General features: G+C 47.7%; 7 protein-coding genes across 7 annotated transcripts; 4 read left to right on the top strand and 3 right to left on the bottom strand.

Moving 5' to 3' along the window:
- Window positions 1-584: 584 nt before the first annotated feature.
- On the top strand, window positions 585-1,389 carry V8C40DRAFT_285722 (uncharacterized protein; the record flags this gene model as incomplete). The annotated part of the gene is made up of 2 exons (XM_083222437.1): window positions 585-593; window positions 809-1,389. 2 exons carry the CDS (start codon window positions 585-587, stop codon window positions 1,364-1,366), a joined length of 567 nt encoding a protein of 188 aa, XP_083066917.1. The 3' UTR covers window positions 1,367-1,389.
- A 367-nt stretch (window positions 1,390-1,756) lies between these two features.
- V8C40DRAFT_165629 (uncharacterized protein) lies at window positions 1,757-4,632 on the top strand. The gene is made up of 7 exons (XM_083211535.1): window positions 1,757-2,116; window positions 2,173-2,357; window positions 2,412-2,639; window positions 2,714-3,277; window positions 3,367-3,493; window positions 3,550-3,903; window positions 4,016-4,632. The coding sequence occupies exons 1-7, from the start codon at window positions 1,911-1,913 to the stop codon at window positions 4,554-4,556; spliced, it is 2,205 nt and encodes a 734-aa protein (XP_083066916.1). The 5' UTR covers window positions 1,757-1,910; the 3' UTR covers window positions 4,557-4,632.
- A 428-nt stretch (window positions 4,633-5,060) lies between these two features.
- Window positions 5,061-7,614, top strand: V8C40DRAFT_165624 (uncharacterized protein). The gene is made up of 3 exons (XM_083211534.1): window positions 5,061-5,889; window positions 5,970-6,785; window positions 6,890-7,614. The coding sequence occupies exons 1-3, from the start codon at window positions 5,473-5,475 to the stop codon at window positions 7,265-7,267; spliced, it is 1,611 nt and encodes a 536-aa protein (XP_083066915.1). The 5' UTR covers window positions 5,061-5,472; the 3' UTR covers window positions 7,268-7,614.
- Window positions 7,615-8,075: 461 nt separating this feature from the next.
- On the bottom strand, window positions 8,076-9,488 carry V8C40DRAFT_271719 (amidase; the record flags this gene model as incomplete). The annotated part of the gene is made up of 1 exon (XM_083220292.1): window positions 8,076-9,488. The coding sequence occupies one exon, from the start codon at window positions 9,486-9,488 to the stop codon at window positions 8,076-8,078; it is 1,413 nt and encodes a 470-aa protein (XP_083066914.1).
- A 4,809-nt stretch (window positions 9,489-14,297) lies between these two features.
- On the bottom strand, window positions 14,298-15,671 carry V8C40DRAFT_285720 (GTP cyclohydrolase I; the record flags this gene model as incomplete). The annotated part of the gene is made up of 4 exons (XM_083222436.1): window positions 14,298-14,603; window positions 14,694-14,980; window positions 15,071-15,450; window positions 15,619-15,671. The coding sequence occupies 4 exons, from the start codon at window positions 15,669-15,671 to the stop codon at window positions 14,298-14,300; spliced, it is 1,026 nt and encodes a 341-aa protein (XP_083066913.1).
- A 1,000-nt stretch (window positions 15,672-16,671) lies between these two features.
- Window positions 16,672-20,301, top strand: V8C40DRAFT_285718 (uncharacterized protein). Its single transcript, XM_083222435.1, has one exon. It carries the CDS (start codon window positions 16,762-16,764, stop codon window positions 20,266-20,268), a length of 3,507 nt encoding a protein of 1,168 aa, XP_083066912.1. The 5' UTR covers window positions 16,672-16,761; the 3' UTR covers window positions 20,269-20,301.
- Window positions 20,302-22,947: 2,646 nt separating this feature from the next.
- On the bottom strand, window positions 22,948-25,524 carry V8C40DRAFT_259711 (S9 family peptidase). Its single transcript, XM_083219031.1, has one exon. It carries the CDS (start codon window positions 25,442-25,444, stop codon window positions 23,156-23,158), a length of 2,289 nt encoding a protein of 762 aa, XP_083066911.1. The 5' UTR covers window positions 25,445-25,524; the 3' UTR covers window positions 22,948-23,155.
- Between the last annotated feature and the right edge of the window lie 110 nt (window positions 25,525-25,634).

The raw sequence follows: 25,634 nt of genomic DNA, 5'->3' as shown, positions 1-25,634 counted from the left end.
AGGGGTATTTATTATAGTTTTAAAATTACTATAGTTTTAGTTATTTTTTTAAATAAGTCTAGGATTTTAATATTATTATTATATATATTTTATACTTTACTTTTTTAACTTATTTTAATATTTAATATATAAAATTTAATTATTTAGTATTTTTATAATAATATTACCTATAGTTTAAGGTAATTTTTAAATAAAAGTTATAAATATATAATAAGCTAAGCTTTTATAAGGTTAATATAAAAGGGATTCCTAAGGGATAAACCTTATGCTAGGTTTATATTAGTAAATAAGTTAAGTTAGACTAGTAGGTAATTAATAAAGATAAGGGGTTTATTTATATAATTAATAAATAATACTTTTATAGGTATAATTAAGTATTATTTTATATTTATAATTAGTTATTTAATTATTTTAAATAAGTATAAAGAATAAAATTTATATATTTAGCTATATTAAACTAAATTAATAAATAAATTATTAATTTATTTATAGATTAATGTTTATTTTATTAATCCTGCGTTAGATTAAGAGAATATTTCTTAATTTTATCCTAATTAGTGGAAAGGATTAACTTTAATCCGGTGATGCTTGTTGTATAGGCTCCTTGGTTGCGACTATAAGTGTTAGGTCGTGACATAAGGGAAAAGGTTTAATAAATTACTTTTCCTAAGGGAAGAGGTTTAGCTAGCTTTTGTAAAATAAATAATTAACTACTTTCCCTAGGGGAAGAGCTTTAGGTAGTTTTTTTATTTTTATAGTAACTCTAACCTAACGTTAGAGATAAGTTTACAGCCTATAATTCAACTAGGCCACGATCAGCAACGTCGTCTTCCACGTCAAGTACACCTCGGTCGACAGCAGCGCAGCGCTACGGAACGCCGCTAACGCCAGCGTAAAGCAGTACCTTAAGGAGGTTAAGGCCGCTACAGAGGACTCCGTGACAAAGGGATCATACGCCCTCTTGGAAGTGCGCAACGACTTTGCCAACGAGTGGAGACAATCGTTGATCTCCAAATCCGGAAAGATCATGCTCGGGGGGATCATCGACCGCCTGCCGTTCTGGACCAGGGGCCAAAACGTGACCATCTGTCGCGTCGCAGTCATCGTACGGAAAGAGCCTGGGAGCTGGGCCGACAAGGTCAGCCTGAGCACGGGTTCGGGCTCAGTCGATCTTGAGGCTGCTGCAGATATTAATCTCGGCGACAAGACGACCGTCCTGCTGAACAAAAACCCGGTGTCCGAGTCGGCCAGTAGCAGCTGGGAGCTGGCCTTGGATGCTGAAGTTTTCAACCAAGATTTCTTCCGGACAAGCGATATCTATATCGTTGTTAAGTTCATCACGGAATTTCTGGGATTGAAGAAGTGATGTTAGATCAGATTATGTTTACGAGATGGAGCGAAGTAAGAGGATGAAAAAGTCAATAGAATAACTATTTCAATTACCATTCAGGAAAGTTTTAGTTTGACATTTCTTGTAGATCTACAACATGTAAATATGAATATTTCACGCCTGAATTTATCATACTGTATTGTTTAGATGTAGCATTCGCATTAGCTACCTATGTAACTGAGACGGGGTCCTTGAGCCTCGGAGAGCTTTTCCCCCCCTCCAGCGTGCTCTAGACCAGACCATGCAGCGGGGCAAAGAATTGCTCCATCAGCCAGAGAGGTCCGTGCCCCGTCTGTGGTCGAAGTACATATGTTTAGAGGGCCAGCCGCTCATGTTGCCTCATGCTTCCCTTCTTATAACGCCCAACTTACCTAGTACACGTAGGTTGATACTGTCCTAGTCCCAGCTGTCGGCCCACACATTCGTAAAGCTATCGCAACGCTGGTCGCTCTTGATTAAAGAACAAAAAGAGAAGCCAGTTACCTATCGAAGCACCTCTCAAACAACGACATTCCAACAAATGGACTCTACACTTGGCCCGTACTCCAAGGTCGTTGCTCTGACCCAGGGTATGATCAACCAAGGTCTCAAGGATTTGCACGGTTTATACTCCGCCCTCAGAGCCTTAAATTACCGTGAAGAAAAGGACCGATGGAACATATCTCTTGTCTTTGACTCCCCGCGTCTCATGATTCATGGCTATGGCGAAGCTTACCTTCTGGTTCGGTACGTGGTTTTTCAGTCCGGTGTCAGAAGGGTGAGCGCTGACGACTATTTACCAGAGTGAAAAACGGTCAGATCCAGATTGGCAAAGACCTACCAATAGCGTTAGATGGCTGGAAAATCTACCACCAGATCAACCCGGATATCCTGACTGAGCCGAGGCCGTCCCTGCCTGTTTTCGACGTGTCCATTCAACAAGGCGACGTCTCTACAGAACGAGTACTAGCAGCGCTCCTAGCTTCGCGTAGGTACTAGCTGTTCCAAAGGCTGCTGCCAAAATACTAAATAAAATGTGTAGCCTGCGATGGTTTGTATATCCATCCACAACTTAGCACCTGTAGGGACTTCAATCCTTCTACATCTAGCTATACAAATGTGACTTGGCAGGAATGGTCCACGAAGTATTCCCAGTCCGCAGACAAGCTGCAAGAAGTGTTTAGAGACTGGCCACGGAAGCTCAAAGACTTGGGGTACAACTTCATGGGCTTGCAGTTCCGACTTGGCCAGAAACAGCCGCCCGCCGCTTGTAAGTGGCTGCACACAACAAACTTGTGTACAGATGAGCATGTGTGCTAACGATTGTATTGCCAACTCGCACAGCCACGGTCCGAGAGGTGAGAAGGGTGTTTATTTACAGGGATATAACCAAGAAGCAAGATATCGCTCCGGGCAATAACTACAACAGCATCTTGGTCTGCACGTCGAGTGGAGATGACGAAGAACCAGCGAAGACCTTCGATGACGCCGTGTTTACTCGTAGTTACGTTTCAGAAGCCCTATTCTCCCCAGACGCCGAATCTCTGAATGGATTCTGGACCATGAATGCCACACAGATCCTCGAGTTGTCGGTGTTGCCTCAATTTAAATTAATTAATCAGGCGGCCGAGCTCCAGATAGAGCCAGCAGCCTGGTCCACAGCGAGCGACGGAAAACAGTCATACTCATTGATATATCAACCGAAGCACGATTTTTCGCTCGCCAAAGAATCCACGCCAACTGCTGAAGAGTCCACGAGTCTCGACTTCATAAGAAGTGAGCAGCCGAGCACTGGAAACATTCTCGCACCACATTACTATACGTGGATGAGCGGGGACCAGCCAGTGAGCGTTAATATGGCATTGGAGAAGACAGGCCTTGACAGGAAAAATTCCGTGACGAATTCCTGTGAGTCCCCTACACACACGTCCTCCAAAGCCTGTCAGAAGACGCCCCGTAGCTAGATATCGACAAGGCATGACTGATCATTAGCATAGCTGAGCACTCTGCCTCTGTAACATACCAGCCAGGCCATAATATTATCCGGGCTGAATTCACTACGATTTTTAAAAGTCGTTCGGCTTGGTCAAAAACTTCCACGGGAGAAGCCATGGGGCAATATAAGCAAGTGCTCTACAAACAACCACGGTGGAGATGGTAACTAACACGTGGCCCCGCAGCTTTGACTATCGTGTCTGGTGGTGCTTGGAATTGATCATCAACTTCAACAAGGACGCTTTCGGCGTTAAAGTCATCAAGTCGCCTTGCGATGAGAACCCCAAAAATTTCACCACCAAGATTGAAAACCTGGAAATACCTGGATTTCACGAGCCATTCGAAAACAAGCTCGGCAGCAAGCTCAAAGCCTTTACCGAATCCACCTTCAAACCATCCATCATAGCGGCCTGCAAGCTGTTCGCCTCCAACATTGAAAGTTCCCTTCGATGGATCTCCGGCGAGGTCGACGTTGTGCAGTTTCAGAAACCAATCCTCAACGTACAGGGAGATCTAGTAGTCGGAATCAATTACGCCCCGTAAGATGTCTCTGAACTCTTCTGGTTGCTCTGCAGGAGGTGTCTATGTTTCACCGGGGGAACCTGTGAGGAAAAGATGCACGTCTCGCTAACTTGAACTTCGTGATTCTAGTGCAGTCAAGCGGGATATCATCATCGCCGCAGATCTGAAGGGGAGCCAGCACCAGCCAAGACCAGGCCCGATACAGCCCGAAGATCCTACCGATACGAACACACTATTGTTGCAGTGGTCCTACGAGTTCGCCTTCGTAACGAGCACCCACAAGGACGCACAGCTCACGCTTCGAGGCCTGGCCAAGACTGACATCCCTTCGGGCCACGTCGAGGTGGCTTTTCAGTCCAGTCTATCCAAGCCCGCGCCATTCGCGGCGATTCGGTTCCCCACCGCCACCAATACAGTCGTGTGTACCAGTCCTCCAAACGTCGAGGCCAGAGTCACCAAGGACGTCGGGATCGCCAACACGTTTAGGGTGACCGTCCCGCTTGCTGGGATCCCCGCCGGTGGAGCAGTAACCGTTGTCATCAGCGCCGCCACGAAAGTCCAATCGGGCCAGAGCTTCCCGCTCGAGCTGAAAGAGGAGTGGAATGATTCAGTCGGGGACGGCACACAGGTCATCCAGGGGCAGGGAACACTGAAAATGGTTGTCCCCTAGGCGGCATTGCGGGTCGTGGCGCACGAACCATCGAGTCTAGGCTGGTCCCTTCACTAGTTCGCAGTAGAAAATCACTAGTACTTTTACTGACATCAATAAGTCTGTATGCCGAGGTGGAGCGTGCCAGGGCCATAGAGATGGATTGCAGGGTCTGTTTCGGCAAGTCGTATGCCACTATGGGAGCTGAACAATGATCTCCGAGCTATCAAGTGATTGGCCAGATAGAAGACGGGAGGCTCGAACTAGACCAGTCGAGTTTCAGCCGCTAGTGAGCGGGCCGTCACGAGGCTCCCATGTGTTTGTGGCTTATTATCTGCGATGTCTTTCTGGTCTAGCGTCCACTTGGTGGAGCAGGGGTCCTCCCTTTGTACTCGATACCTTCTCCATCAAGTCCCCTTCAACATCCCTGCTGCATATGGCGGTGCGGGCGGCTCTACGCATGCATGCATCTATCGCCGCACGCGGTTCAGCTTCAATGTCCCCCCCCCTGAGCAAGCCATTCGCGGGACAGCATCCCGATGGAGGGGGATGGGACTATGCCAGTGGCATCGATAGTTCGTGTAGTGATTGTCTCGCTTTCCAGCTGAATCATGTAGGCTCTTCGTGTCTAACATGTGGCAGCCTCTGCAACTTCTCTATCCCTCTTTAGGCGTTTGAAATTGGCCACTCCGACAGCCTCTTTGCAATTAGGGGTCGAAGGCTTCTATTACTCCAACTTGGGGATAAAGGACCAAGAGACGGCGGTTTTACAACATCAGAGGGACATCATCGGCCGCTTTCGTTTCCTCTCGTGCCTATTGTACGGAGAGTTGAAACAAGACTATTCATCTTGACCACAACAGCTCTTCTCTTGGTCCTACCTTTCACTTCTTTCCACATTCATCCACCGGCACCGGCGTCTGCCTTGTTGCCCAAGATGGCAAGAACAGCGACTGTAACAGAGCTTAACGAAGCCATGAAGAGCCACTCAGTGACTGGCGACTGGGATGTTGTGGTTTCATACAGCACTAAGAAGCTCAATGCAATTCTCGATTCCCTCTGGTATCGAGGCGGCAAGACTGATTTCGTGGCCATCACACCCAAGAGCCAGCCCGGACAACTAGAGAACGACTACGAGATGAAGCTGCACAACCCAACTCTCAACTTTGTGACAAAGGGTCCTGCAACCGCGTGCCTCAAGATGGGACTCAGTGGCACCGCCTGGATCGGAGGCAAAGCTGCGGCGAAGAAGGTCGACATTCAACTGGGCACATTCCAGATCCAATTTGAGGTTCCTGTTGTGAGCGTTCCGTCAGATGCTCAGATGTCTGGCAGCGAGGTCCCGTCGGTGAAGGTAAGTTGCTCCCGGCCCTTAGCAAGTTGAGATAGGGTAGCCAGACCATGTACTGAATAGACGGCGCTATGGCTCTGTAGCCAGCAGATTCTGTCATCGAGTTCCATAACGAAGCAGGCAGCGCCAGAAACATAATATTTCACTTCCAGGACATCCGCCAGGAAAAGTGGGAAGTCGACACCCTTGACAAGAACAAGGCAACCAACCTCGACGCCAGCATCGACATGACCGAGGTGGTCAGCGAGCTGCAGACCTGGTTCTACGACAACATCAAGGACGTCGACTACTGCATCGCGCAGGTGAACAACGAGGCCGTGCCCGGCACAGAGTCGAGCACCGTGCTGCGACCCAAGTCGTTCGTCTTCGCCACGCACGGAGAGGGCGACGACTCGGTGCTCAGCATCTACATCCAGACCGAGGCGAGCAACTTTAACCCCGGGCAGACAAGTCCGACCTTCCCCATCCCAGCCACTGACAGCGTGACTTACCGGCCCATTCCTGACGGCTTCGATGCCGCCGTGACGATCCGGTACGAGGTCATGCGAGACCTCTTCTTTCTTCCAAGTATCAACGACGCAATCAAGATGGCTGACGGCTCTCTCTCTGCATCCGATACCCGCGACTCCAGCCAAGACGGCTTCCAATTCTCTGTGAAGATGGATGTTTCGTATATTGAATCTGTCCAGAAGGACTACTGGTGGGGACAGCAATACGGTGGTAAGATCTGGGGTAACCTGAAGGAAACACCTCTGACGTTGAGGGTTCGTGATGGCTATGCAACCTGGTCGCTGGAATACTGGCAAAGCAATATCGGCTGGCAGCAGAACCAGTACTTCGGCATGCCTGGGATGTCTGGATGGATTGGTGCGGTAGATGCTCATTGCTGGGTCAATAATGTGAGTGTTCCGCTATCACTTGTTCGCCGCGAGGCTATGAAACCGTCAACCAAAGGATGATCTGTAGACATTGTGTGTGGAGCTGACAAAAAGTCTGGTCGCAGACTCAGCAAATTCTCCCATCCAATCACGATTTGCATACAGCAGCCTACTCGTTCAAACCCCAATCAGAATTCCACCTCGATCTTGCCGCGCGACCAGATCCTGATCCATGGAGCGAGTGGCCGTGGTACAAGAAGCTTGCAATGGGTAAACCAAAAAACGAATGGAGCAACAGTCTTCCAGCCAACTTCCAGGGCTTCAAAGTCAACTTCAATGAGGTCAAGATCGAGTTTAAGAATCTCAATTTCCTCCTGACCAAGAACATATTCGCAAACGCTTTGACCAAAGATATTATCCAAGTGGATACGGACAAGGGGCTCTTCACGCCTCATGATGTGATACTAGTTGGCAAGGTTGTTACTCCGGGCACCACCCAGTAGGACGACTAGGGCCACATGAAATATTAATGATTTCGAGTCTATGGTGTTCACGAAGTAAAGTATATAATCAGATAGCCTACCAAGTTTGATTTCTCTTCAAGTGTTATATAATCGGAAGGTAAAAACAGCCTTGGATTTGATCTGTGGTTAATATCGACTGGAGATAAACTTTTTTTTTTTACTGGCGGTACAATTTACTAAAACGTAATCAGGTTAATACGTGGGCCTCGACTCTTGCCGACCTGCTTCGGCCTTGAGCGATTTACTTTTACAACAATATTGATCTTACGATAAGCATGTTGAGATGATTTTGGGATTAACACATGTCTCTCAGAAGTAGAATGGCGATGAACTATTAGCTAGATATCGAAAATTAAAAGTGTGATTGAAACCATTTATAAAAGAATCCGTTGTGTAAATAACTGCCAAACAAAAGCTGCCCTAGAAGTATTACTATAGGTCGAATTATAAGCTTATCGCTAGAATATAATAGCAAACTTATACCATTTGAAGAGCAATACTCTTTATTTTATTTCTCTAAATAACAAGTAAATGAACAGGCCAGTATCATCACTATCTTTAATACCCCCCTAAGCCACGGAATATGGAATCGTACAAAAGGGCCTGCGGTCAACCCATCAGCCTTAAATCACCTCGCCATGACAGCTACATTTCAACGGGATACACTTTAAACAATAGAACAACATCTTCTATAAGTGGTGAAATATATACCATAGAGATATAGTACTCAAGTCCTTGATCCGATGTTTAAATCCCCCGACTGCGAAGTTTATCCTAACGAGCCTGTTTATATGTTCGGATGAGACCCCTTAACAGGGCTGACCTTTTCTAGCACGGATGCGAGATGCAGGACCGTGGACTCAGCGTGCCAGGTACTGACAAGCTGGACGCCGATTGGCATGCCCTCATGACTTGCTCCGAACGGGATTGACAGTCCTGGTAGTCCCGTTACAGTGAAAGGCGTGGTGGTCGAACAAACGTTGAAGTTACTGACGGTCTGCCCATCAATCGTGAGCTCTTCAATCGCGTGCCCATGCGAGGATACTGGAATCACAGGGCACACGAGTGCATCATACTTCTGGAAATATTCGGCAAAGCCGTCCTTGAGCCTCTCAATTGCCTGCTCAGCATCAACGAACTCGGCCATTGGCGTTTCGGGAGTGTTCAACATGCCCCGAGCATTCTTAAAAATCTTTTCTTCGGGTTGCCCGCTGGTGATTTTCACCATGGGGGGTTTCATCTCATTGACGTGGATGCGTAAAAACACGTCCAGGGCGAAGTCCTGCTCCAGAGCCGGGATGCGGACAGACTCGACGGCACAGCCTGCAGCTTTGAGAGCCTCGGCGGCAGCCCGGACAGTTGAGCCAACCTCGCGATCGATAGGGCCAAACCCCGGCTCTACTATCCAGCCGACCTTGAGTTGTCGTTTGGGCGTCGCTCCGACTCCAGCATCAAAGTTGGCTCCCAGTGACGAAAATGCATCTTGCCCGTCGGGGCCAGCCATCACCGAGTATGCCAGAGCCAAGTCGCGAACGCTTCGCGCCATTGGCCCTGTATGCCAGAACCGGCGAGGCTCTCGTGGCCATACGCCTGTCATGGGAATACGCCCGTGGGTTGGCTTGAGCGCCATGATGCCTGTCATCGCAGACGGGCCGCGTACTGAGATGCTAAGATCGGTGCCCAAGCCAATAGGGGAGAGTCCGGCTGCAATGGCCGCCGACTCTCCGCCGCTGGAGCCCCCTGGCGTCTTCTCGAGGTTCCAAGGGTTGTTTGTCCTGCCCGTGAGGAGATTCTCAGATTCGCAGGCGTATGAGAATTCCGGGAGGTTGGTCTTCGCAAGCAGAATGGCGCCGGCGGCCTTCATCCGCGCAACGCTGACGGCGTCGGACGAAGGCACGCGGCCTTCGAAAATTGGCGAGCCTCGTTGTGTCGCCACGCCTGCGGTATCAATCGAATCTTTCACGGTGAAGGGGACGCCATGCAGGGGGCCGAGATTCTTTATACCAGATTGCACTGCTGCGTCTGCGGCTTTGGCCTCCTCCAACGCACTCTTGTTAATGGTGACGATAGCATTCAGCTGGGGGTTCAGAGAATTTATGCGGTCGAGGTGAGCCTGCATAACTTCCACGGCAGACACTTTGCCCGTGCGAATCAGCTCGGCAAGCGCCGTAGCGTCTGAGTATCTAAGATCCAGACTCATGATGCCTTGCTGTTCTAACAAAGACTCGTAAATGTTTTTTTAATACTGGTTTTTCCACCACAGAGGATGAACTTGAAAAAAAAAATGTTTGGCTGATAGGAAGGCGATGATGTCTTGTACAGGACTGAGGCTGGTGTTGAGAAATGAACCGCTCTTTATAGAAATCTACGAAGGCTTCATGCGGTTCAACCTTACCTTCTGCTATCGGCTGTCTTACCAATCATCTCAATATCTATTTGCTCTGACAACTTTTTGTTCTGACATCTTTGCTTCAAACCGATATGACGCACTCAGGATGCGCATAACTTCGCCCACCAGACAAGTTCGGAAGTACGTTAGTAATCTCGCCTGGCAGGTAAATGTTCCAAACAGGTACGACTGCCTTCCCCTTGTGACACTAGCACTCAAGCTTAATTTGTAAGCCATAGAGACACTTCTGTTCCTGGCACTTTCTGCTGCATTCGTACTGGTGGCTGTACTACAGCGGCCGCTTCATCCGTTAAAACGGAGTTTCCCGCTCTTTGACCCTGTTAACCTCTATCAGCGGCCGTTTTTGCTCTGTGTCAAAGTTCAAGGTTCTATGGTCACTCTGGAGGTTGCCCTTGTAACGATATAACCTTTACAATACAAATTAGGAATTATTTCCAAAGCGCGTGTCTTAACAGCAGCGTTATATAACAAATGATCTCCTCTAGGTCGATTGAGAATTCAGGGCCAGTGGGTATCAGTCGTGCCTCGTTAACTACTGGTGACTGCTGAAAACTTTCACGACAAGTCTTTTCAAATTGGTTTCAAAGGTACAAGCCATGTTTTTTTTTTTTTCATTAGCTAGGTACCTTAGTATTGGATTTGTAAGTTTTATTTAATTGTATCATACATACAAATCACTGTGGGGGTCGATATGTCCGGTCCCTTTATTTAGTTAATATGTCCGGACATTAGGTTACTAATCGATATCACGTAATTCGAATTTTTATATCCAGCGGGAACACTCAGAGACATACCGCTGTCCTCGAGGCACTGTATATATTGTGTGATAGAAGTACGGCTTTCTGAAGACGTTGCAAGTTATTGGAGTAAAGTAACCTATGACCTGAACAGCTGGCGGGACGAATTCCTCTACCAAAATGTCCTTTTTTTCAATGAGTGGGATTAGTATTGACGAGCACGAGATTAGCTCACGCGACGTAAAGAGGACTGGAGCTAAGGCAGCGAACGGAGGGGGTAGCTGCTCAGTGGCTGGCGTTTCCACCTGGTGATTACATCGAAGAGAAGTACGTTTTCGAATACTCAGAGGATGGGAGCAAAATCAAATAGTCTGAGCTGGTTGCTCCGTGGAAAAAAACTCACTTGTAATATATGACCGTGGTGGTATTACTGCATATGACAAAATATGACCGTGCACCAGTGCCAGAGGGGCAAGACTGCAGAGCTACGGCTTGTTGAGCAGCCGTACATCACTTGTCGATGAGCTTGCCGTCACGGCCTTTTACTTGGCCTAGGGCACTGGCCTGGGTCTGAAGCAAACCAACCTCACCCGTCCCTGACAAAATGTATCAAAGCTTGAGCCGGGTTTCATTACTGTACCAGCACGACAGTGGTTCATCAGTGTTTAGCCATCACGCTCGAGGTATGGTGCCAATGCCTCTTGGTGCTTCCTGAACGATTCGTCGTAGCTCATAACCCTTTGAAACATTTCTGGATTCGGAACCCTCAGCCACTGCCAAACTCCTCCGATCAGGCAATCCGCGTAGCTAAAAGTAGTACCCTCTACGAACGGCCGGTCGGCTTCTTCGTTACCTAGTACGTCTTTGTGGCCCGGGACCCAGGCCACCGTCGTGGTTACTCATGGGAGTAGTTTTTGGGCGATCTGTCGCAGCCCCATGTAGACTCCTTGGGACGAGGCGGGGGTGGGGCCCAGACTTTATGGATATGAAGAAGAAGGGGCGGCCGAATAGCTATGAATTTAGACACTCACTCGCTGCGCTCGGCTTGCGCTCGGCTTTTACTTGCCTAAACCCGACTACTATAGAGAAGTAGGAAACTACGGCACAATACCGCCAGACCGGTGAGACTCTCACAGCTGCCCAGTTAACCGCCTTTTCATCTACCTCGACCAATTTCGAGTATGCGCCGCAAAGCTCATTGCTCAACGAGATCCTCGTAAGGAACCTTTTAAAGTATTCAATATATTTGACTGCGACCAGGACGGTATTATTTCAGTCGAAGCTATTGAACAACTAGCTCAGGAAACCGCGGATGAACGTACAATGCCAAAAGAAGAGATTGACAATATGATAGATTTTCTCGATCACAATGGCAAAGGCGGAGTAAATCTCGAAGAGTTTATACAGATGATTGAAGAGACTAGACATTGCGTAAAGCAACAAAGACATACTTTTAAAGTATATCATACTGTAACATGTAGGTCGCGAATATGGAGTGCTGCATGGCATTCTCTTTTGGGACTGCAATGCTTGAAAAAATAGATCCGTTTTCACCTCGTCGATTATCGCAAGCTTGAGCAAGCCTGTTGACGAAACACTTGAAAGTCTGTTCCGTACTATTGACGTTGTCTCTCATTACATTGGGTTCATGTTGACCAGTCGAAAAGTCATTTTGCGGCCGAGTCCTCTTTAATGCTATTTGTAAGAAAATAGGCTTATAGAATCGACGGGCGACTTCGAGTCGCAACGGGATGGAGCTAGGCATACTGTGGTTGACAATTTTATAGCGATAAGGTTCAGTATGCGTATAATCTTATGGATTATCTTTCGCATACTAGTTGCAGATCGACTGGTAGCAGATGTTTTGTTCAGACACTTTAATCCAACAATCAAAGTTGGATGCTGAAGAAAACCTAGTTGTGCCTGTAGGGAAAAAAATTTAAAGGGACTGAGTATTTGCGATTGAGCAGGTGATGCAGATTGCCAATAAGTCTTTTTTTCCAGCAGCTGCTTACATTATCTACTTAAATGAAGCGAGAGCTTCTCCCAAAATCTGATGAAGTGAAGACATAGCTCACCTATAAAAGGCATGCGTGGCATCATGGGGCTTCATGTCAAATTATTAGATGCTATGCTAGTCAGTCAACCTACAGGTCGCTCTCTCTGTGACCATAATTCTTTCGCGTCCCAGATACACTTGGGCGGCCTACAAACGCAACCGTGATGCCAGCCTGTGATGGAGACTGCTAAACTCCATCGATTACTCGATTGCATCCTATTAGATTATCAGGCTGCGGGTGGCCTACAGCTGCGGGTGGCCTACAGCCGCGGGTGGCCTACAGCCGCGGGTGGCCTACAGCCGCGGGTGGCCTACAGCCGCGGGTGGCCTATCACATCAAGCCTGCAAACATTGCAGGCTTCCTATGCAAGCCTCTAGTCTTCGCCCGACAACATGCAGGGGGTTACATGGGTTGGTCAACGTTTGGTTACTGATACGAAGTGCAAGGATCTGCAGCAGAATCACATGTCCCAGCCTCCAGATGCAGTAGCATCGCTGAGTCAGTAACAAATAGCCGGTTGCAGCCTGCACACTTTACATTCTTCTCGCTTGGCAGCTTGGATAATCTTATGCTGTGCGGCATACGTCAGCGTGTCGTGGTTTCACGCAATGCGGGAGAAGACGAAAATAAACCATTTCCCGATTCTTCAAGGTGCGAAAGTAATGCCGATAAATGATACACATATTGTGCTCGTTCACGACATCTTGATCTAGTTGTCTGGGTTTTTGAAGGCCGATCGCAATACGTGCAGAAACGATTCTCAGTTTCCAAGTGACGTCCAACTCATTCTGTGTCTCAATATCCAAAGGTTTGGGAGCAAATATAGCAAAAGATAATAATTCTGCGAGTCCCGAACATGCTGCTGCTTAGCAGAGATTAACCTAAAGCCCTCGTTGCACCAAGAGCAACGAATGCCCTGCCGGGGTGGGCATGTTAGGGCATTTGAAGGTTTAGCGTATAATTTTGGCGCCAATGCTAGAAAGTTGAAATCATCGCTGGGCATCGCTGAGCTGGGCAGCCTGATGCGGGCACAACAATTCGCAGCTCCGAATCACGTGCTTGCATCAAGCATTTCACACTCGAATATACCATTCGAGTCACACTAACAGGTGTGTTGACCAACTGTTGGGGCCCTCCTGTATCTTAGTCGGCGCTGCTGCCTCTGATATCCAACCGGGGTTGCACAGGTTATCGTGTAAGGGAACGGGCCCCGCTTCGCGATCTGAACTGGGGGAGTAAAAGCGGAGACGTCGCTAGTGGTTTACCCAGTACCCCGCACAATGATCCGCAGCAGGGATCAACAAAGACCAAGCGCTGTGAGGTTGAATACCCAGGATCATGTGCTTGCAAGAAGTACGACATAAACAATGCCAATATGTTCACTTGGCCATTTGGATAACGCACGATTATTTTTTTTCCCGAGGATAGAGATGACGAGACTAATCAAATAGGCCACTAAATGCGCTACGTAGGCATGTTGTTACAGCAGCTTGCTCAGTCTGGGTTAAATTTAGCTGCTGCCAGGCAGGGATACAGAATCCAACCAGTCTGCGTCCTACCCTGTACATATTCATTCTTGACCAGTATCATCAATAACGATCGCTCGAATGGACCACAATGATTCTTTAAACAGATGATGTTTCAAGACTTTCTCTATCGATCGATATAGGTTAATCTCGTGCACCGCCATGACAGAGTTAGGATACACGAACACATCTTTTATTGCTCGTTTTGTGATATGCCTATAATCCCGACCTCCCACATATCCGCAAATAAGCCGGTCAGTCCGATATCTGTTCACCCTACCGGCTCCCTCCGACAGAATGCATGAACTCGTATCGCATCTCACTCTCGCTCTCGAAGCAACCCAGCATGCAGCTTGTCAGGGTTGCCGTATTGGTTTTCTCAACGCCACGCATCACCATGCACAGGTGGTTAGACTCCATAATGACGGCGACACCTTGAGGCTTCAAGATCTCCATAACGGCATGAGCAACCTGCTTGGTAAGGCGCTCCTGGATCTGTAAGCGACGAGAGAATACCTCGGCGATTCGAGGAAGCTTTGAGAGGCCGATAACGGTGTTGGAGGGGATGTAACCAATGTGCATCTAGATGAGATAATTAGCCGGCATACCCCAGAGTTGAGTGTATATAACACATGGGGAGAAGGAAGAGCTTTCCTTTCCTGTAAAGGGCACAAGGTGGTGCTCGCAAAGGCTAAATATGTCAACATCTTTGACAATGACCATCCCGTTAAGGTCCTCATGGAATAGCGCGTTATTCACAATATCTTCCACATTGGCATGGTAGCCCTGGGTTAGGAATAGCAACGCCTTGGCATAACGTGAAGGCGTATCCAGCAGGCCATTACGACTGGGATCCTCGCCGATGCACTCTAACAAAGTTCGCACAGCACCTTGCATCTTTTCTAGGCGTAAAGCGGCCTGTTCTTGATTCTCTTCTCGGCGGGTTCTAGTTTCGATCGCTGGGAAGTTCAAATGTGAGTCGCAATACAAAGAAATTCGTACCGAGCCGTAAGAGTACTCAGTAAAAGAGCAAAACTAGATTAACCTACAAAGACCATCGGAACCGGTCACTGGGCCGGGCGATTTCGTTGCTATGCCATCCTCGGAGACGAGAACCTTCTCAATGGAGGAGTAGTCTCGGGTATCACTGGCGGCATTTCGCAGCGTCTTCTTGTACAGATTCGGAGCACTCAAAATTGTACTATCAACGGGAATCCCGAGACTGCTGAGCTTGTGTTTTTTCCGTATTTCGCGCCCATCTGGCTTAAAATCATCGCTGGTTGGGGAAGAGACAGCAGCAGTGTTATGGACCCGCTTCTTAGAGAGGACGCTACCATTTTTGAGAGTAGCCATTTGAACTGGTACAGAACGGGAGGAATAGAGGTAAGAAGTAAGATATTTGACAAAAGAAATCTTGTCGCAATTGAACCTGAAAGTCTGAGCCACCTGAAAAGGATCGAGAACGAAGACCAAGCAAAAGGATTGCTTCTTAACTCAGCAAACATACGAATAAATGAGCTGGGCGGTAGATATATAGTACCAATATGGCTTATTTATCGCCTATTTTCCATCACACAGAGCGCATTAAAAACCATACAATATCTCCCTTTTCGCTTTAGCAACTTTGAAGCCGAACGATACATGTACCATCATTTATGCACTATAGACAAATTACAGTCATCCAAGCCAATAGAACGACCAGGCTTTGGCTCGATAACCCCCCTCTTTGAAACGGTCCTTTTGTTGTATTTCTGCGGGAGGCCGGCCACTAGTTGTCGTGCATGGCATGGTACCACAAAACTCCCATGAGCGTTGTCCACTTGGAGTAAGGTGCTGCATGCTTATGGTTTATAGGTGTAGCTTGTTACATGCGTGTGGTGCTTTCATATAGATGGACGCAACGAAATGTGGAATGTTGAATACTTTAGAGCTACTGCTCTTTGCGGCACTGGGTGTAGGCTTGAATCTTCGTAGCTTTCACTATCATATGTTCACTCGATTCGTGAAGATTTGACTCCAGTTACCACATGTTCTTGGGGCTTGACAACGGTTAAGGGTCTCCTTTGCATTGAGTACTTTGTTGCCCTTCAGGTGGAAATGGGTTTTAATTTCGTATTACGTACAGCCTATCGATATGGTGCATGATGCATGCATACATGTATTGCCCTTTTGTCTTGTAACAAGGATCTCGCCCCCCATAATTTTTAATCCAATCTCTTATCCACACCACTTGATATTGCTACAATAGCACAACAGGATTTCAGCAGTACATGATAGGTCATGCGGGAGGCCGCCAAAACAGGTTCATTCGCAGAAGGGGAATCCATAAACGTGGTCTTCGATGATAGGGTGAGCAAAAAACCCCTTTGCATAATGAAGTAGGTGACGTGGCCATACATTAACGTCGACGAGATAACATAACGCGCGCGCGTACGTCGAAATTCCACCTACTAAGTACGTAATGGGACTTGATCATCTCAATAACTCCCAGAGCGAATATTTCACTGATAAGAGAAAGCATGAGAATGAGAATAAAGTGCTTTGACTGATTGATCAAAGGCCGAGACAGTATCCTCGATAAATCTAAGATTCCGACCCTTCTAATACACCCAACATCGGGGGGGATAAGAAACGGCAACAGCCGCGTAGGCACGCAATTCAGCTTAATCCAATCATCACCCATACGCAAGCATACTCTATTATCTCTACCAGTACGAAAGCGTTCTCCTATCAAGCTAGTATGGCCACTCTCGACACCCTGAAGCAAACCTTAAGGCAGACGGCAAGGGCGACAGCATCGTACGCAGCGCAGCCATTGTCCCAGCTACAGTACAGCGCCGGTTTCGACGTCTTGGTGCAGGGCTCGGGATGGATGACATACCAGGACTTCATTGTCCCTCAGCTCTCTTCGCTTCTAGAACGTTTATTCAATTCGCGTGTTCATATCTCGGTGCTAGAAATCGGACCCGGCCCAAAGAGCGTTCTGGGATACTTGCCTTATCACGTCAGGCGCAGGATCACGAGATATGTTGCATTCGAGCCTAACGACTTGTTTGCCGTGAGACTAGATGAATGGTTTCATCCCAACTCAGGAACAGAGTGTCCCTTGCCATGCCTGGAACTCCGCCCCGATATTCATCGGATCCCATTTGCACCAGACAACGACAACAAAAACACAAGGAGCAGTACCAGCATCGGGACAAGTGACGATGGGAAGTTTGATGTCGTCTTATTCTGCCATAGCATGTACGGCATGACACCTAAGCGCAGATTTATCGAAGACGCACTGAAATTACTTTGCGAACACCCAGAAGGCGGAATAGTGGTGGTATTTCATCGTGATGGCGACCTGAACTTTGACGGCTTAGTGTGTCATCACACGGCTTCATTCCCTACCGGGATCGTTCGGATAGCAACTGACGACGAGACATTGGACCGATTTACTTCTTTCATCGCGGGCTTTACCCTCCAAGATGAGAAAATGAACGAAGCTATCCGAGGCAAATGGCGTGAGCTGTGCCACGTACTGGGCCGTCGTGAAGAAGCATACCCCGACCATCTCTTGTTCAGTTCACCCAACGTCATGGCAACTTTTACTAAATATGCAACCGCATTACCCGACTTAACGGCGCACGTGCCCTTAGTGACTCAAAGCAGGAGGATTAAAAACCACGAGGCCCGCCTCCACCGTCCCGCATCGATTGTAAGGCCAACAGAAATCGAGCACATCCAGAAGTGTGTAAAATGGGCCCTTAGAGAGAATTTCAGTCTAACCGTCATCGGTGGGAGCCATAGCGGCCATTGTCTTCAGCCTAACGTCGTTTCCATTGACATGAGTGCTTTTAATCAAGTATACATGGTCACAGAGGAGGCGGAGGGGGCAGAATTAAATTTTAATTCTAATACCCTGGTTGTCGCGGAGGCTGGTTGTAATACCGGAGACATTGTCCGCAAGACTATGGTGGCAGGCGTGACGGTACCTCTGGGAGCCCGCCCAAGTGTAGGCTCAGGTTTATGGCTGCAAGGCGGCGTTGGACACCTGGCCAGACTGTATGGGCTTGCGTGCGACGCCATTGTGGGTGCTGTGATGGTCAGCGTTGCCTCTGGTCAGGTTCTCTACGTCGGTCACGTACCGAGTAAATATCGACCGGCCGGTGCCGTGCAGCCAGATATTGAGACCGATCTATTATGGGCTCTGAAAGGCGCGGGGACTAATTTTGGCATCGTTGTCAGCGTTGTCTTTAAAACTTATGCAGCCCGGAAGTATTTGTTTCGAAACTGGAGAATTCCGTTGAAAGACGATCATGACACACGGCTTAAGCTTCAGGACTTCGATCAATATGCCAGAACTCTCCCTCGACACAGTTCCGCGGATGCATATTTATTTTCAGATAACTCACAGATGCACCTTGGTATGACAGTGATCGAATCTGCTACAACTGAACTTCCTTCCAAAGCACCTAGGCTTACAGGTACGATGTTGGGGCCGGAAGACTTCAAGACCGTTGACGGCGTCGGTCTATTCGAAACTGAGATGTACATATCCGGGATGCACGGCGGACACGGTAGAGGCAAAACCTCCTCATTCAAGCGGTGTTTGTTCTTAAAACACATCGGGGCCATGAATATTGCAAACGCCTTAGCAGCAGCTATAGAGACTCGTCCTTCTCCGCTCTGTTATCTTCATCTGCTGCAAGGAGGTGGAGCTGTCGGCGATGTAGCGGATAATGCCACCGCTTTCGGCTGTCGAGACTGGGAATTTGCCTGCGTAATAACCGCTGTTTGGCCTCGTAATGAGAGCGGAACTAAGGTTACTCAGGCTGCCATACAATGGGTGTATAGCGTCGCCAGGAGCTTGTTGCCCTTGAGCAGCGGAGTTTATAGTGCCGACCTTGGGCCAGACCCTAGAGACACCGCGCTGGCAGCTAAGGCTTTCGGGCCAAACGGACCGCGTCTGGCCCAGCTAAAACATAGCTTGGATGTGCAAAACGTGCTGGCTTACGCCTGTCCGCTCTCGAAACTGCCGAAGAAACAGAAGCTCATTATACTCGTTACGGGAGAAAGCGGCGTCGGCAAGGACTACTGCGCCGACGTTTGGGTCCCTATGCTCGCTAGATCTGCTGACCAACCCCGCCAGGTACATAAGGCCAGTATCAGCGATGCCATCAAGCGAGAATATGCAGCAGCTACCGGCGCTGACTTAGATAGTCTGTTAGGGGATCGGACTTATAAGGAACAACACCGGCCGGCTTTGACGGCATTCTTTAAAGAACAGATGCGACAACAATCTTGGCTTCTAGAAAAGCAATTTCTGAATGTGGTGTCCGGAGCCGCAGATGCGGATGTGCTGGTGATCACCGGGATGAGAGACGAGGCGCCTACTGCGACCTTGTCGCATCTAGTTCCGAATAGCAGATTACTCGACATTCGTGTCACAGCGAGCGAAAAGACGCGGCAGACTCGCCGGAAACGCCAAGCCAGCGACAATGATCGACACGATAATCATGATTGCGAGGATGACAATAGTAGCGACAATGGCAGCAATTGTAAGTCGAATTCGACTACATTGGACTACTGCCCCAGCCTCGTCTTTGACAATGAAGCAACAGGAGATGAGGTGGTAAGGAGGTTTGCCGATACGTACCTGCTTCCCTTCCTCCATGGGGACCTGGAGCGACTGGCTAGTATGGTGCTCCCTGTGCCCGACTTCCCACGCCCGGGCATCGAGTTCCGCCATGTGCTCAACATCGCCCAACAGCGAGGCGGGTTAGCTTTATGCACTTCTCTACTACAAACTTGCTTCGTAGGTGACTGGGATAAAATCGGTATAGTGGCCTGTTGCGAAGCGGGAGGCTTCGTGTATGCATCGGCATTGGCCCAGCAAGTTGGCGTCCCCCTGGCGCTAATTCGCGAAGCTGGCAAGCTTCCCCCACCTACCGTTTCCGTCAACAAGCCTTCATCACACATCTCATCTTCAGAACCTAACAATTTAAAAGGGAAGAGGATTGAGATGAGCCTGGATTTGATTCCAAGGGGCGCATCAGTGGTGGTGGTGGACGACGTACTTGCCACAGGAAGGACGCTTTATGCAATACTTCAACTTTTAGCTAAAGCAGGCATCAGTAATAAGGATATTAGCATCATTATTATAGCCGAATTTCCGGTTCACCGTGGTCGGGAGCTGTTGTATCGTCGTGGCTTTGGTGGGATCAGTGTTCAAAGCCTTTTGGTATTTGGCGGGGCCTAGATAATAAGAGTAACTAGGAATCTTGAGACTGCAGTAGTTCTTATGATATGTTTCTGTCCCAAATTCTGCATCTGTAGCGTTACTTTGTAAGCTTTATGATGATGAGCGTGTCTACTTATTGAAGAAGCTGCTGGATTCGTTGGTCGATTCGCCTCCTATACTTACATTTTGAACAGGTTTGGGGTGTTGTTACGACCTGGTCTCATTCAATATTTCTACCGTCTTAACTATGATACTCACAACTCCGTACCGATTAATGCTGAATCGTCCATCGCTCCCGTGCCTCCTTTTGACCGAACCGAAGAATTTGAAAACGCTAAAGCATCTAATCTCCTCCTTCACGTTAGAGTTTATGCCCTTGCAGAAAAGTATGTAATTGGGGGTCTCAAGACCTTGGCACTAGAAAAATTTAATGCAGCCGTCTCGCGCCACTAGGATACCGACAATTTCCATGAGGCAATTGAGGAAGCTTACTCTTCAACAATAGAGAGCGACAGGGGAATTCGAGATGCAATTATCAACGCTCTCTATGATCATAGGCAGCGTTTGATTGCTAAAAACTGTATACAAGTCGTATCGAGACAAGTTAACTCTTTGGCGGTTGAATATATCATGTACTCCGAAAAACATAACTCCGCACACCCTCAAGGTTCTTTCAGTAGGTGGCGTTAACAATTACTAGTATAAATATAGCCACGCTTGGAATCAATAGAGATAGTTATTATATATTACTATGAGAGACTGCGATACAATCTACAACATTACCTCTAAACTATCTTTCTAGAGAAAAGAGCACTGCTCAAGCCGTGATAAAATAGAGCTTCTGAAAACCGGAGCCAGTAAATCCATTACATGGAAAATTTTACCTATAGCATATCGCATTGGCTGTCAAGAGGGCCGAGTGGTGCTAGCGCTACTTCATCGTTCTCATGAATTTCTTCTTCTCTATAATCTTCGGAGGAGGGTGAAGAGGAGAAGAGAGGGGGGAGGGGGGGGTTTACCAAAACATTATTGTAGTTACCATCACCATTTTGCACGACAAGAGTAGGAATTCGGCCCCGCGCCATGGCTACATTGCTTCGTCTAGCAGTTTATTTCGGCTGACAAACAGGCGGCGAATGGAATGTTATTTTTGTTCGTCGCGAGCTGATTTTTGGGAAATGCCAGTGCGACACGGACGGGATTTCTTCGCTCTCGCTGAATCAAGCCCATGTGTAATGTCACGCTGCAGTGGACGGTGCTTGCTTTGCCAAACAAAAAATAACGTTTAGATTTGCTTTGGGGCCACGATCGTCATATTGATTAAATGGTAAGCATATCTCTCAGACATGTTTTTTCCGTAAAACCGACTATAATTTATCGATCTATTTGGATATCAATTCCATGTCCCCATGCCTTTTTGATTACTTTTGTTAGTATCAAGGTTAAGCGGTTTAATCCTCAAGGTTGCCCATTAGTGGGAAATAGCTGATGGTTTTGGGCTTTCTCTTCTAATCCATTTGTTTAAAAAAATCAAGTGCTGCGGAAGCTGCGGCGGCTTTAGAAGACATGGGAGCAGTGTGTTACTCCATTTGGCTGGTCGTAAGTTGTTCCGCTATCTCCTCCTATCTATCACCGATTGTCTTATCCAACCTAGACTTAGTAACTTACATATATCAACTAACAAATCTTCTAGTCAATATGAAAAACTATCCCATCAGATTTTTGCTATATCAAACAGGGCTATCCTTGACGAGAAGTCTTGACGAGGGGATAAGATAGCAGCGCGTGATTGGCGCAAAGATGGAAACGCGGCCCGTTTCCATCAAGATTTGTAGAGTATGAAGGCCCGAAATAACTCCAGATACAATATTTTGCCTTTCCTTATCAAGAGCATCTGGAGGTATAGTTAGCTTACTTACTAGCAGTAGATAATGAATAATTATACCGATAATGGCCTTTGGTATTGGCAAGACTTGAGCGTTAGCCGGGCCTCTGCTCTCTTGTATAATGATCTGCGATAATTGCCGGAAAGTGTCGGCTTGCTTGCTGTGCCTTTCTTAAATAGGCTGCCTACCATGCGGTGAAAAGAAAACGAGCCACTCTGTCGGTGTAATTTGTAGTATTAGGTAGCGAATGAATTGTTTCCGTCCCTTACTCATTTCGTCCTTCGCCCTACCTAGGACATGGCTGTGTTGTCTCGGTCATCTTATGTCTGAAGAAGTGGGTGTCGTGCTGGCAGCTACAGGTTTGGCCATACATTTGTGGCGCTGTGGTGCAGTGACGAAGGAGCAAGTGGGTAGCTGCAATCGAAGGGAGAGATATCTCCAGAAATGCCCCAGATTGGCCCCATATGATGCTGAGATACTGGCTCTTCATGACAGCAATGCGCTGGTTGGAACTACGTCGCCTGGCGTCGACGAGTGCTCGTCAGCCGTACCTGCATTCCAACTATCGTCATAGTTCAACACGTCGTACTATGTGATACTTATTAAAGTAATATATAAGGTGTGTCAGTTTGCTAGACTGAGTATATCACCCATTGCGTTCGAGGCTTGATGAAAAGGAAACGTAGTGACTTGGCGCTTCATGATTGGCCTGCCTCGTGTGGGGTCTCTGCGGATAAGCCTCACTATGTAAGGAGTGGGAAAATTCACAGCACGCTTAGGCAATGATGGCGGCGAAGGAGGCCAATATCGGCTTCAGGCAAAGGAGATTTGCGTATAAAGATTAGGCAAACAGCGTAGCGCCGTGCCGCAAACAACTATCTTGGCTGCGCTAGGTACTGTCCTTAACCCCTGTCGTAATAGGCCAAACTCAGTTATCAAAGATAATTCGTCCCTGGCCAAAGAAAATGAAGGAGTGTCTGTGTAGGACTCTCTTTGAACAGACGAAGTGAGAATTGCTGCTACTTTTGGAGATGGCGTCGAAAAAAGTCAGCCTGCCGCATTTGACCATATTGTCCATGTCCACAGCCATGCTTGCCGCCCGGTATAAGGAGCATCTCGTATATTTTCCCTGCTTTGTTCAAGGCATTGGCAAATTGAAACGTCGATGACGGATCTACATTGTCATCTAGATCCCCAACAATCAGCATAAGATTCCCTTGCAATTTCTCAGCGTTGGAGACATTGCTCGCGTCCTCGTACGACTTATCAACGGGCCAGCCCATCCACTGCTCGTTCCACCAAATCTTATCCATGCGGTTATCGTGGCATCCAGAGTCTGCTGCTGCCGCTTTATAGAAATCTCCGTGATGGATCAGTGCAGCACCCGCACTTTGGCCGCCAGCAGACGTGCCCATAATACCAACGCGCTCAAGGTCCATCCACGGACGCGTCGCCGCTGCCTCTCTGATCCACTTGATGCGGTCGGGGAACCCTGAGTCGTGAATATTTTTGTAGCAGACGTCGTGAAAAGCTTTCGATCGCCAATTTGTCCCCATGCCGTCGAGTTTTACAACGATATAGCCTCGGTCAGCCCAGCCGCGATACCAAGAATAATTCGAAAAAGCTTTAGGGGTATAGTAACCCTGTGGTCCCGCATATATCTCTTCGAGGATTGGATATTTATTATTAGCGTCAAAATTTGCAGGTCGAATGATAATACCGTGTATCATAGTGACTCCATCACGACCTGGGGTAGAAAATATCTCCGGAGCATTCCATTGAGAGTCAGCAAGGCGGGCGAGCTGGCTTTCCTGGAGAGTCAAGATTTTTGCGCCTGTATTTCCATCCCGCAACACAACTTCTGGGGGACAATCGACTCTTGACCATGTATCGATCAAATAGCGATAATCTGGAGACCACTTCCAGGAATGAGTTCCGTTGCCATCGGTAAGCATTGTGAGCGCTGAACCATCAAAGTTGATCCTTGCAAGTTGAGCATAATACGGATCTTGGCCCTTGACCATACCACAGCCGGAGAACCAAATCTGGCGCGTCTTCTCATCTACTCTACTGACAGTCTTGACGAGCCAGTTCTCGGTCGTGACTTGGTTCTTCAAAACACCCTGCCGTAGATCGTAGAGGTACAAATGATTCCAGCCATCACGCTCGCTAGCCCATATAATCTCATCCGTGTCTGGGATCAAATGACGATAAAGTTTGGTAGAGTAGTCGATGAATGTTTTGGTACTTTCTTCTACCAAGACTCGAACGCGACCATGCACAGAGACTCCAATAACTCGCAAGTGTTGATGACCTCTCTCGTTGAAAATGAATCTATACTCTTCTCCGCTCTTATTCCAACCGACATTTGTTAGTGCGTATGGATTGCGGAAAAGAGCATCGTCTGTTGGTATTTCTTTGCGCTGGTTTAAATCGAAAAGACGGGGTCTTTCAACTCTGACTTGATGACCAGGTTTGAGGTAATTAATAGACTTCAGTTTAGGCTGAAGCTGTTCAGTAGGCGAAGACTCAACCAGGTGCATCTTATAGTCATGTTCGGGCGTATACTGCCATATAACAGCGAATTGTCTGTCGGGAGAGATATAGATTCTTTCCTCGTCATATAGGTCAGTTTCGCTATTGTTGTTGGCAAGAGCTTGCTCATCTCCATTCTCATAAGTGGACCAAACTGTTCCATTTCGTATAGAGATTATGGGAAATCCCGTGTCATTCTTGGATTTGCGAGCGCCATCCTCACCACGCAGTAGATTATCGTCAATAACAATGGCATCTTTGTCTTCTTCCTTTGGCGCAGCATATACAACCTTTGAATTTGGATCTTCTTTGACATGTATTCTCCATATGTGGCCATTCCAGGTTGTGAAGTGGCCGATTTTCCCCACTCCCATAACACCTCGCCAGACTGGCTCGCACGAGTGATCAATCCACTCTATCGTTACCGGAGAGCTGCATCTGTTGAGAAATCGAATTGATACTTCGCTAGCCGCATATGGGGAAGCGACCTCTGTATTTAGAAACCTTCCCTTCAAGTTTGCATTGTCGAGAGGGTTGTTCCATTCCATATCACTTTCAGTTAGAGACTTCAAGTCTATCCACCGCCCCATCAGCCGCTCTACCTCCTGAGCTAGAGTATCCTCGGTAAAGCCCCCTTGGCGAGTGGCCTTCAGAGCATTGACAAGCACAAAATCATGACCGCTTCCAGGCAGTTTGAGTTGGTACCAGAATATATCTCCGCCTGGCAGCCAATGCGGGATAACTTTGCTACTCTCTATCACGTAATTCTCCATTTCTTACTCTGAGTGAAAAAGCAAGGTTATTGTTGAAATGCAAAAAGGCCGAAAGCCAGAGGGCTGCTGAGGCTTATTTTTCACCAGTTATATAAAGACTGGAACTGGATATACCCCGCACTACAGACTATATATTACTTCTGCATTACTAATACATAGATAGCTCATTGACTTCAAATAAAATCTCGCC

Source organism: Trichoderma camerunense, assembly GCF_050948025.1.
Source record: "Trichoderma camerunense strain CBS 138272 chromosome Unknown V8C40scaffold_40, whole genome shotgun sequence".
NCBI classification, from domain to species: Eukaryota; Fungi; Ascomycota; class Sordariomycetes; order Hypocreales; family Hypocreaceae; genus Trichoderma; species Trichoderma camerunense.
The sequence above is the reverse complement of the archived record's forward strand: the minus strand, read 5'-3'. Positions and strand labels throughout refer to the sequence as shown.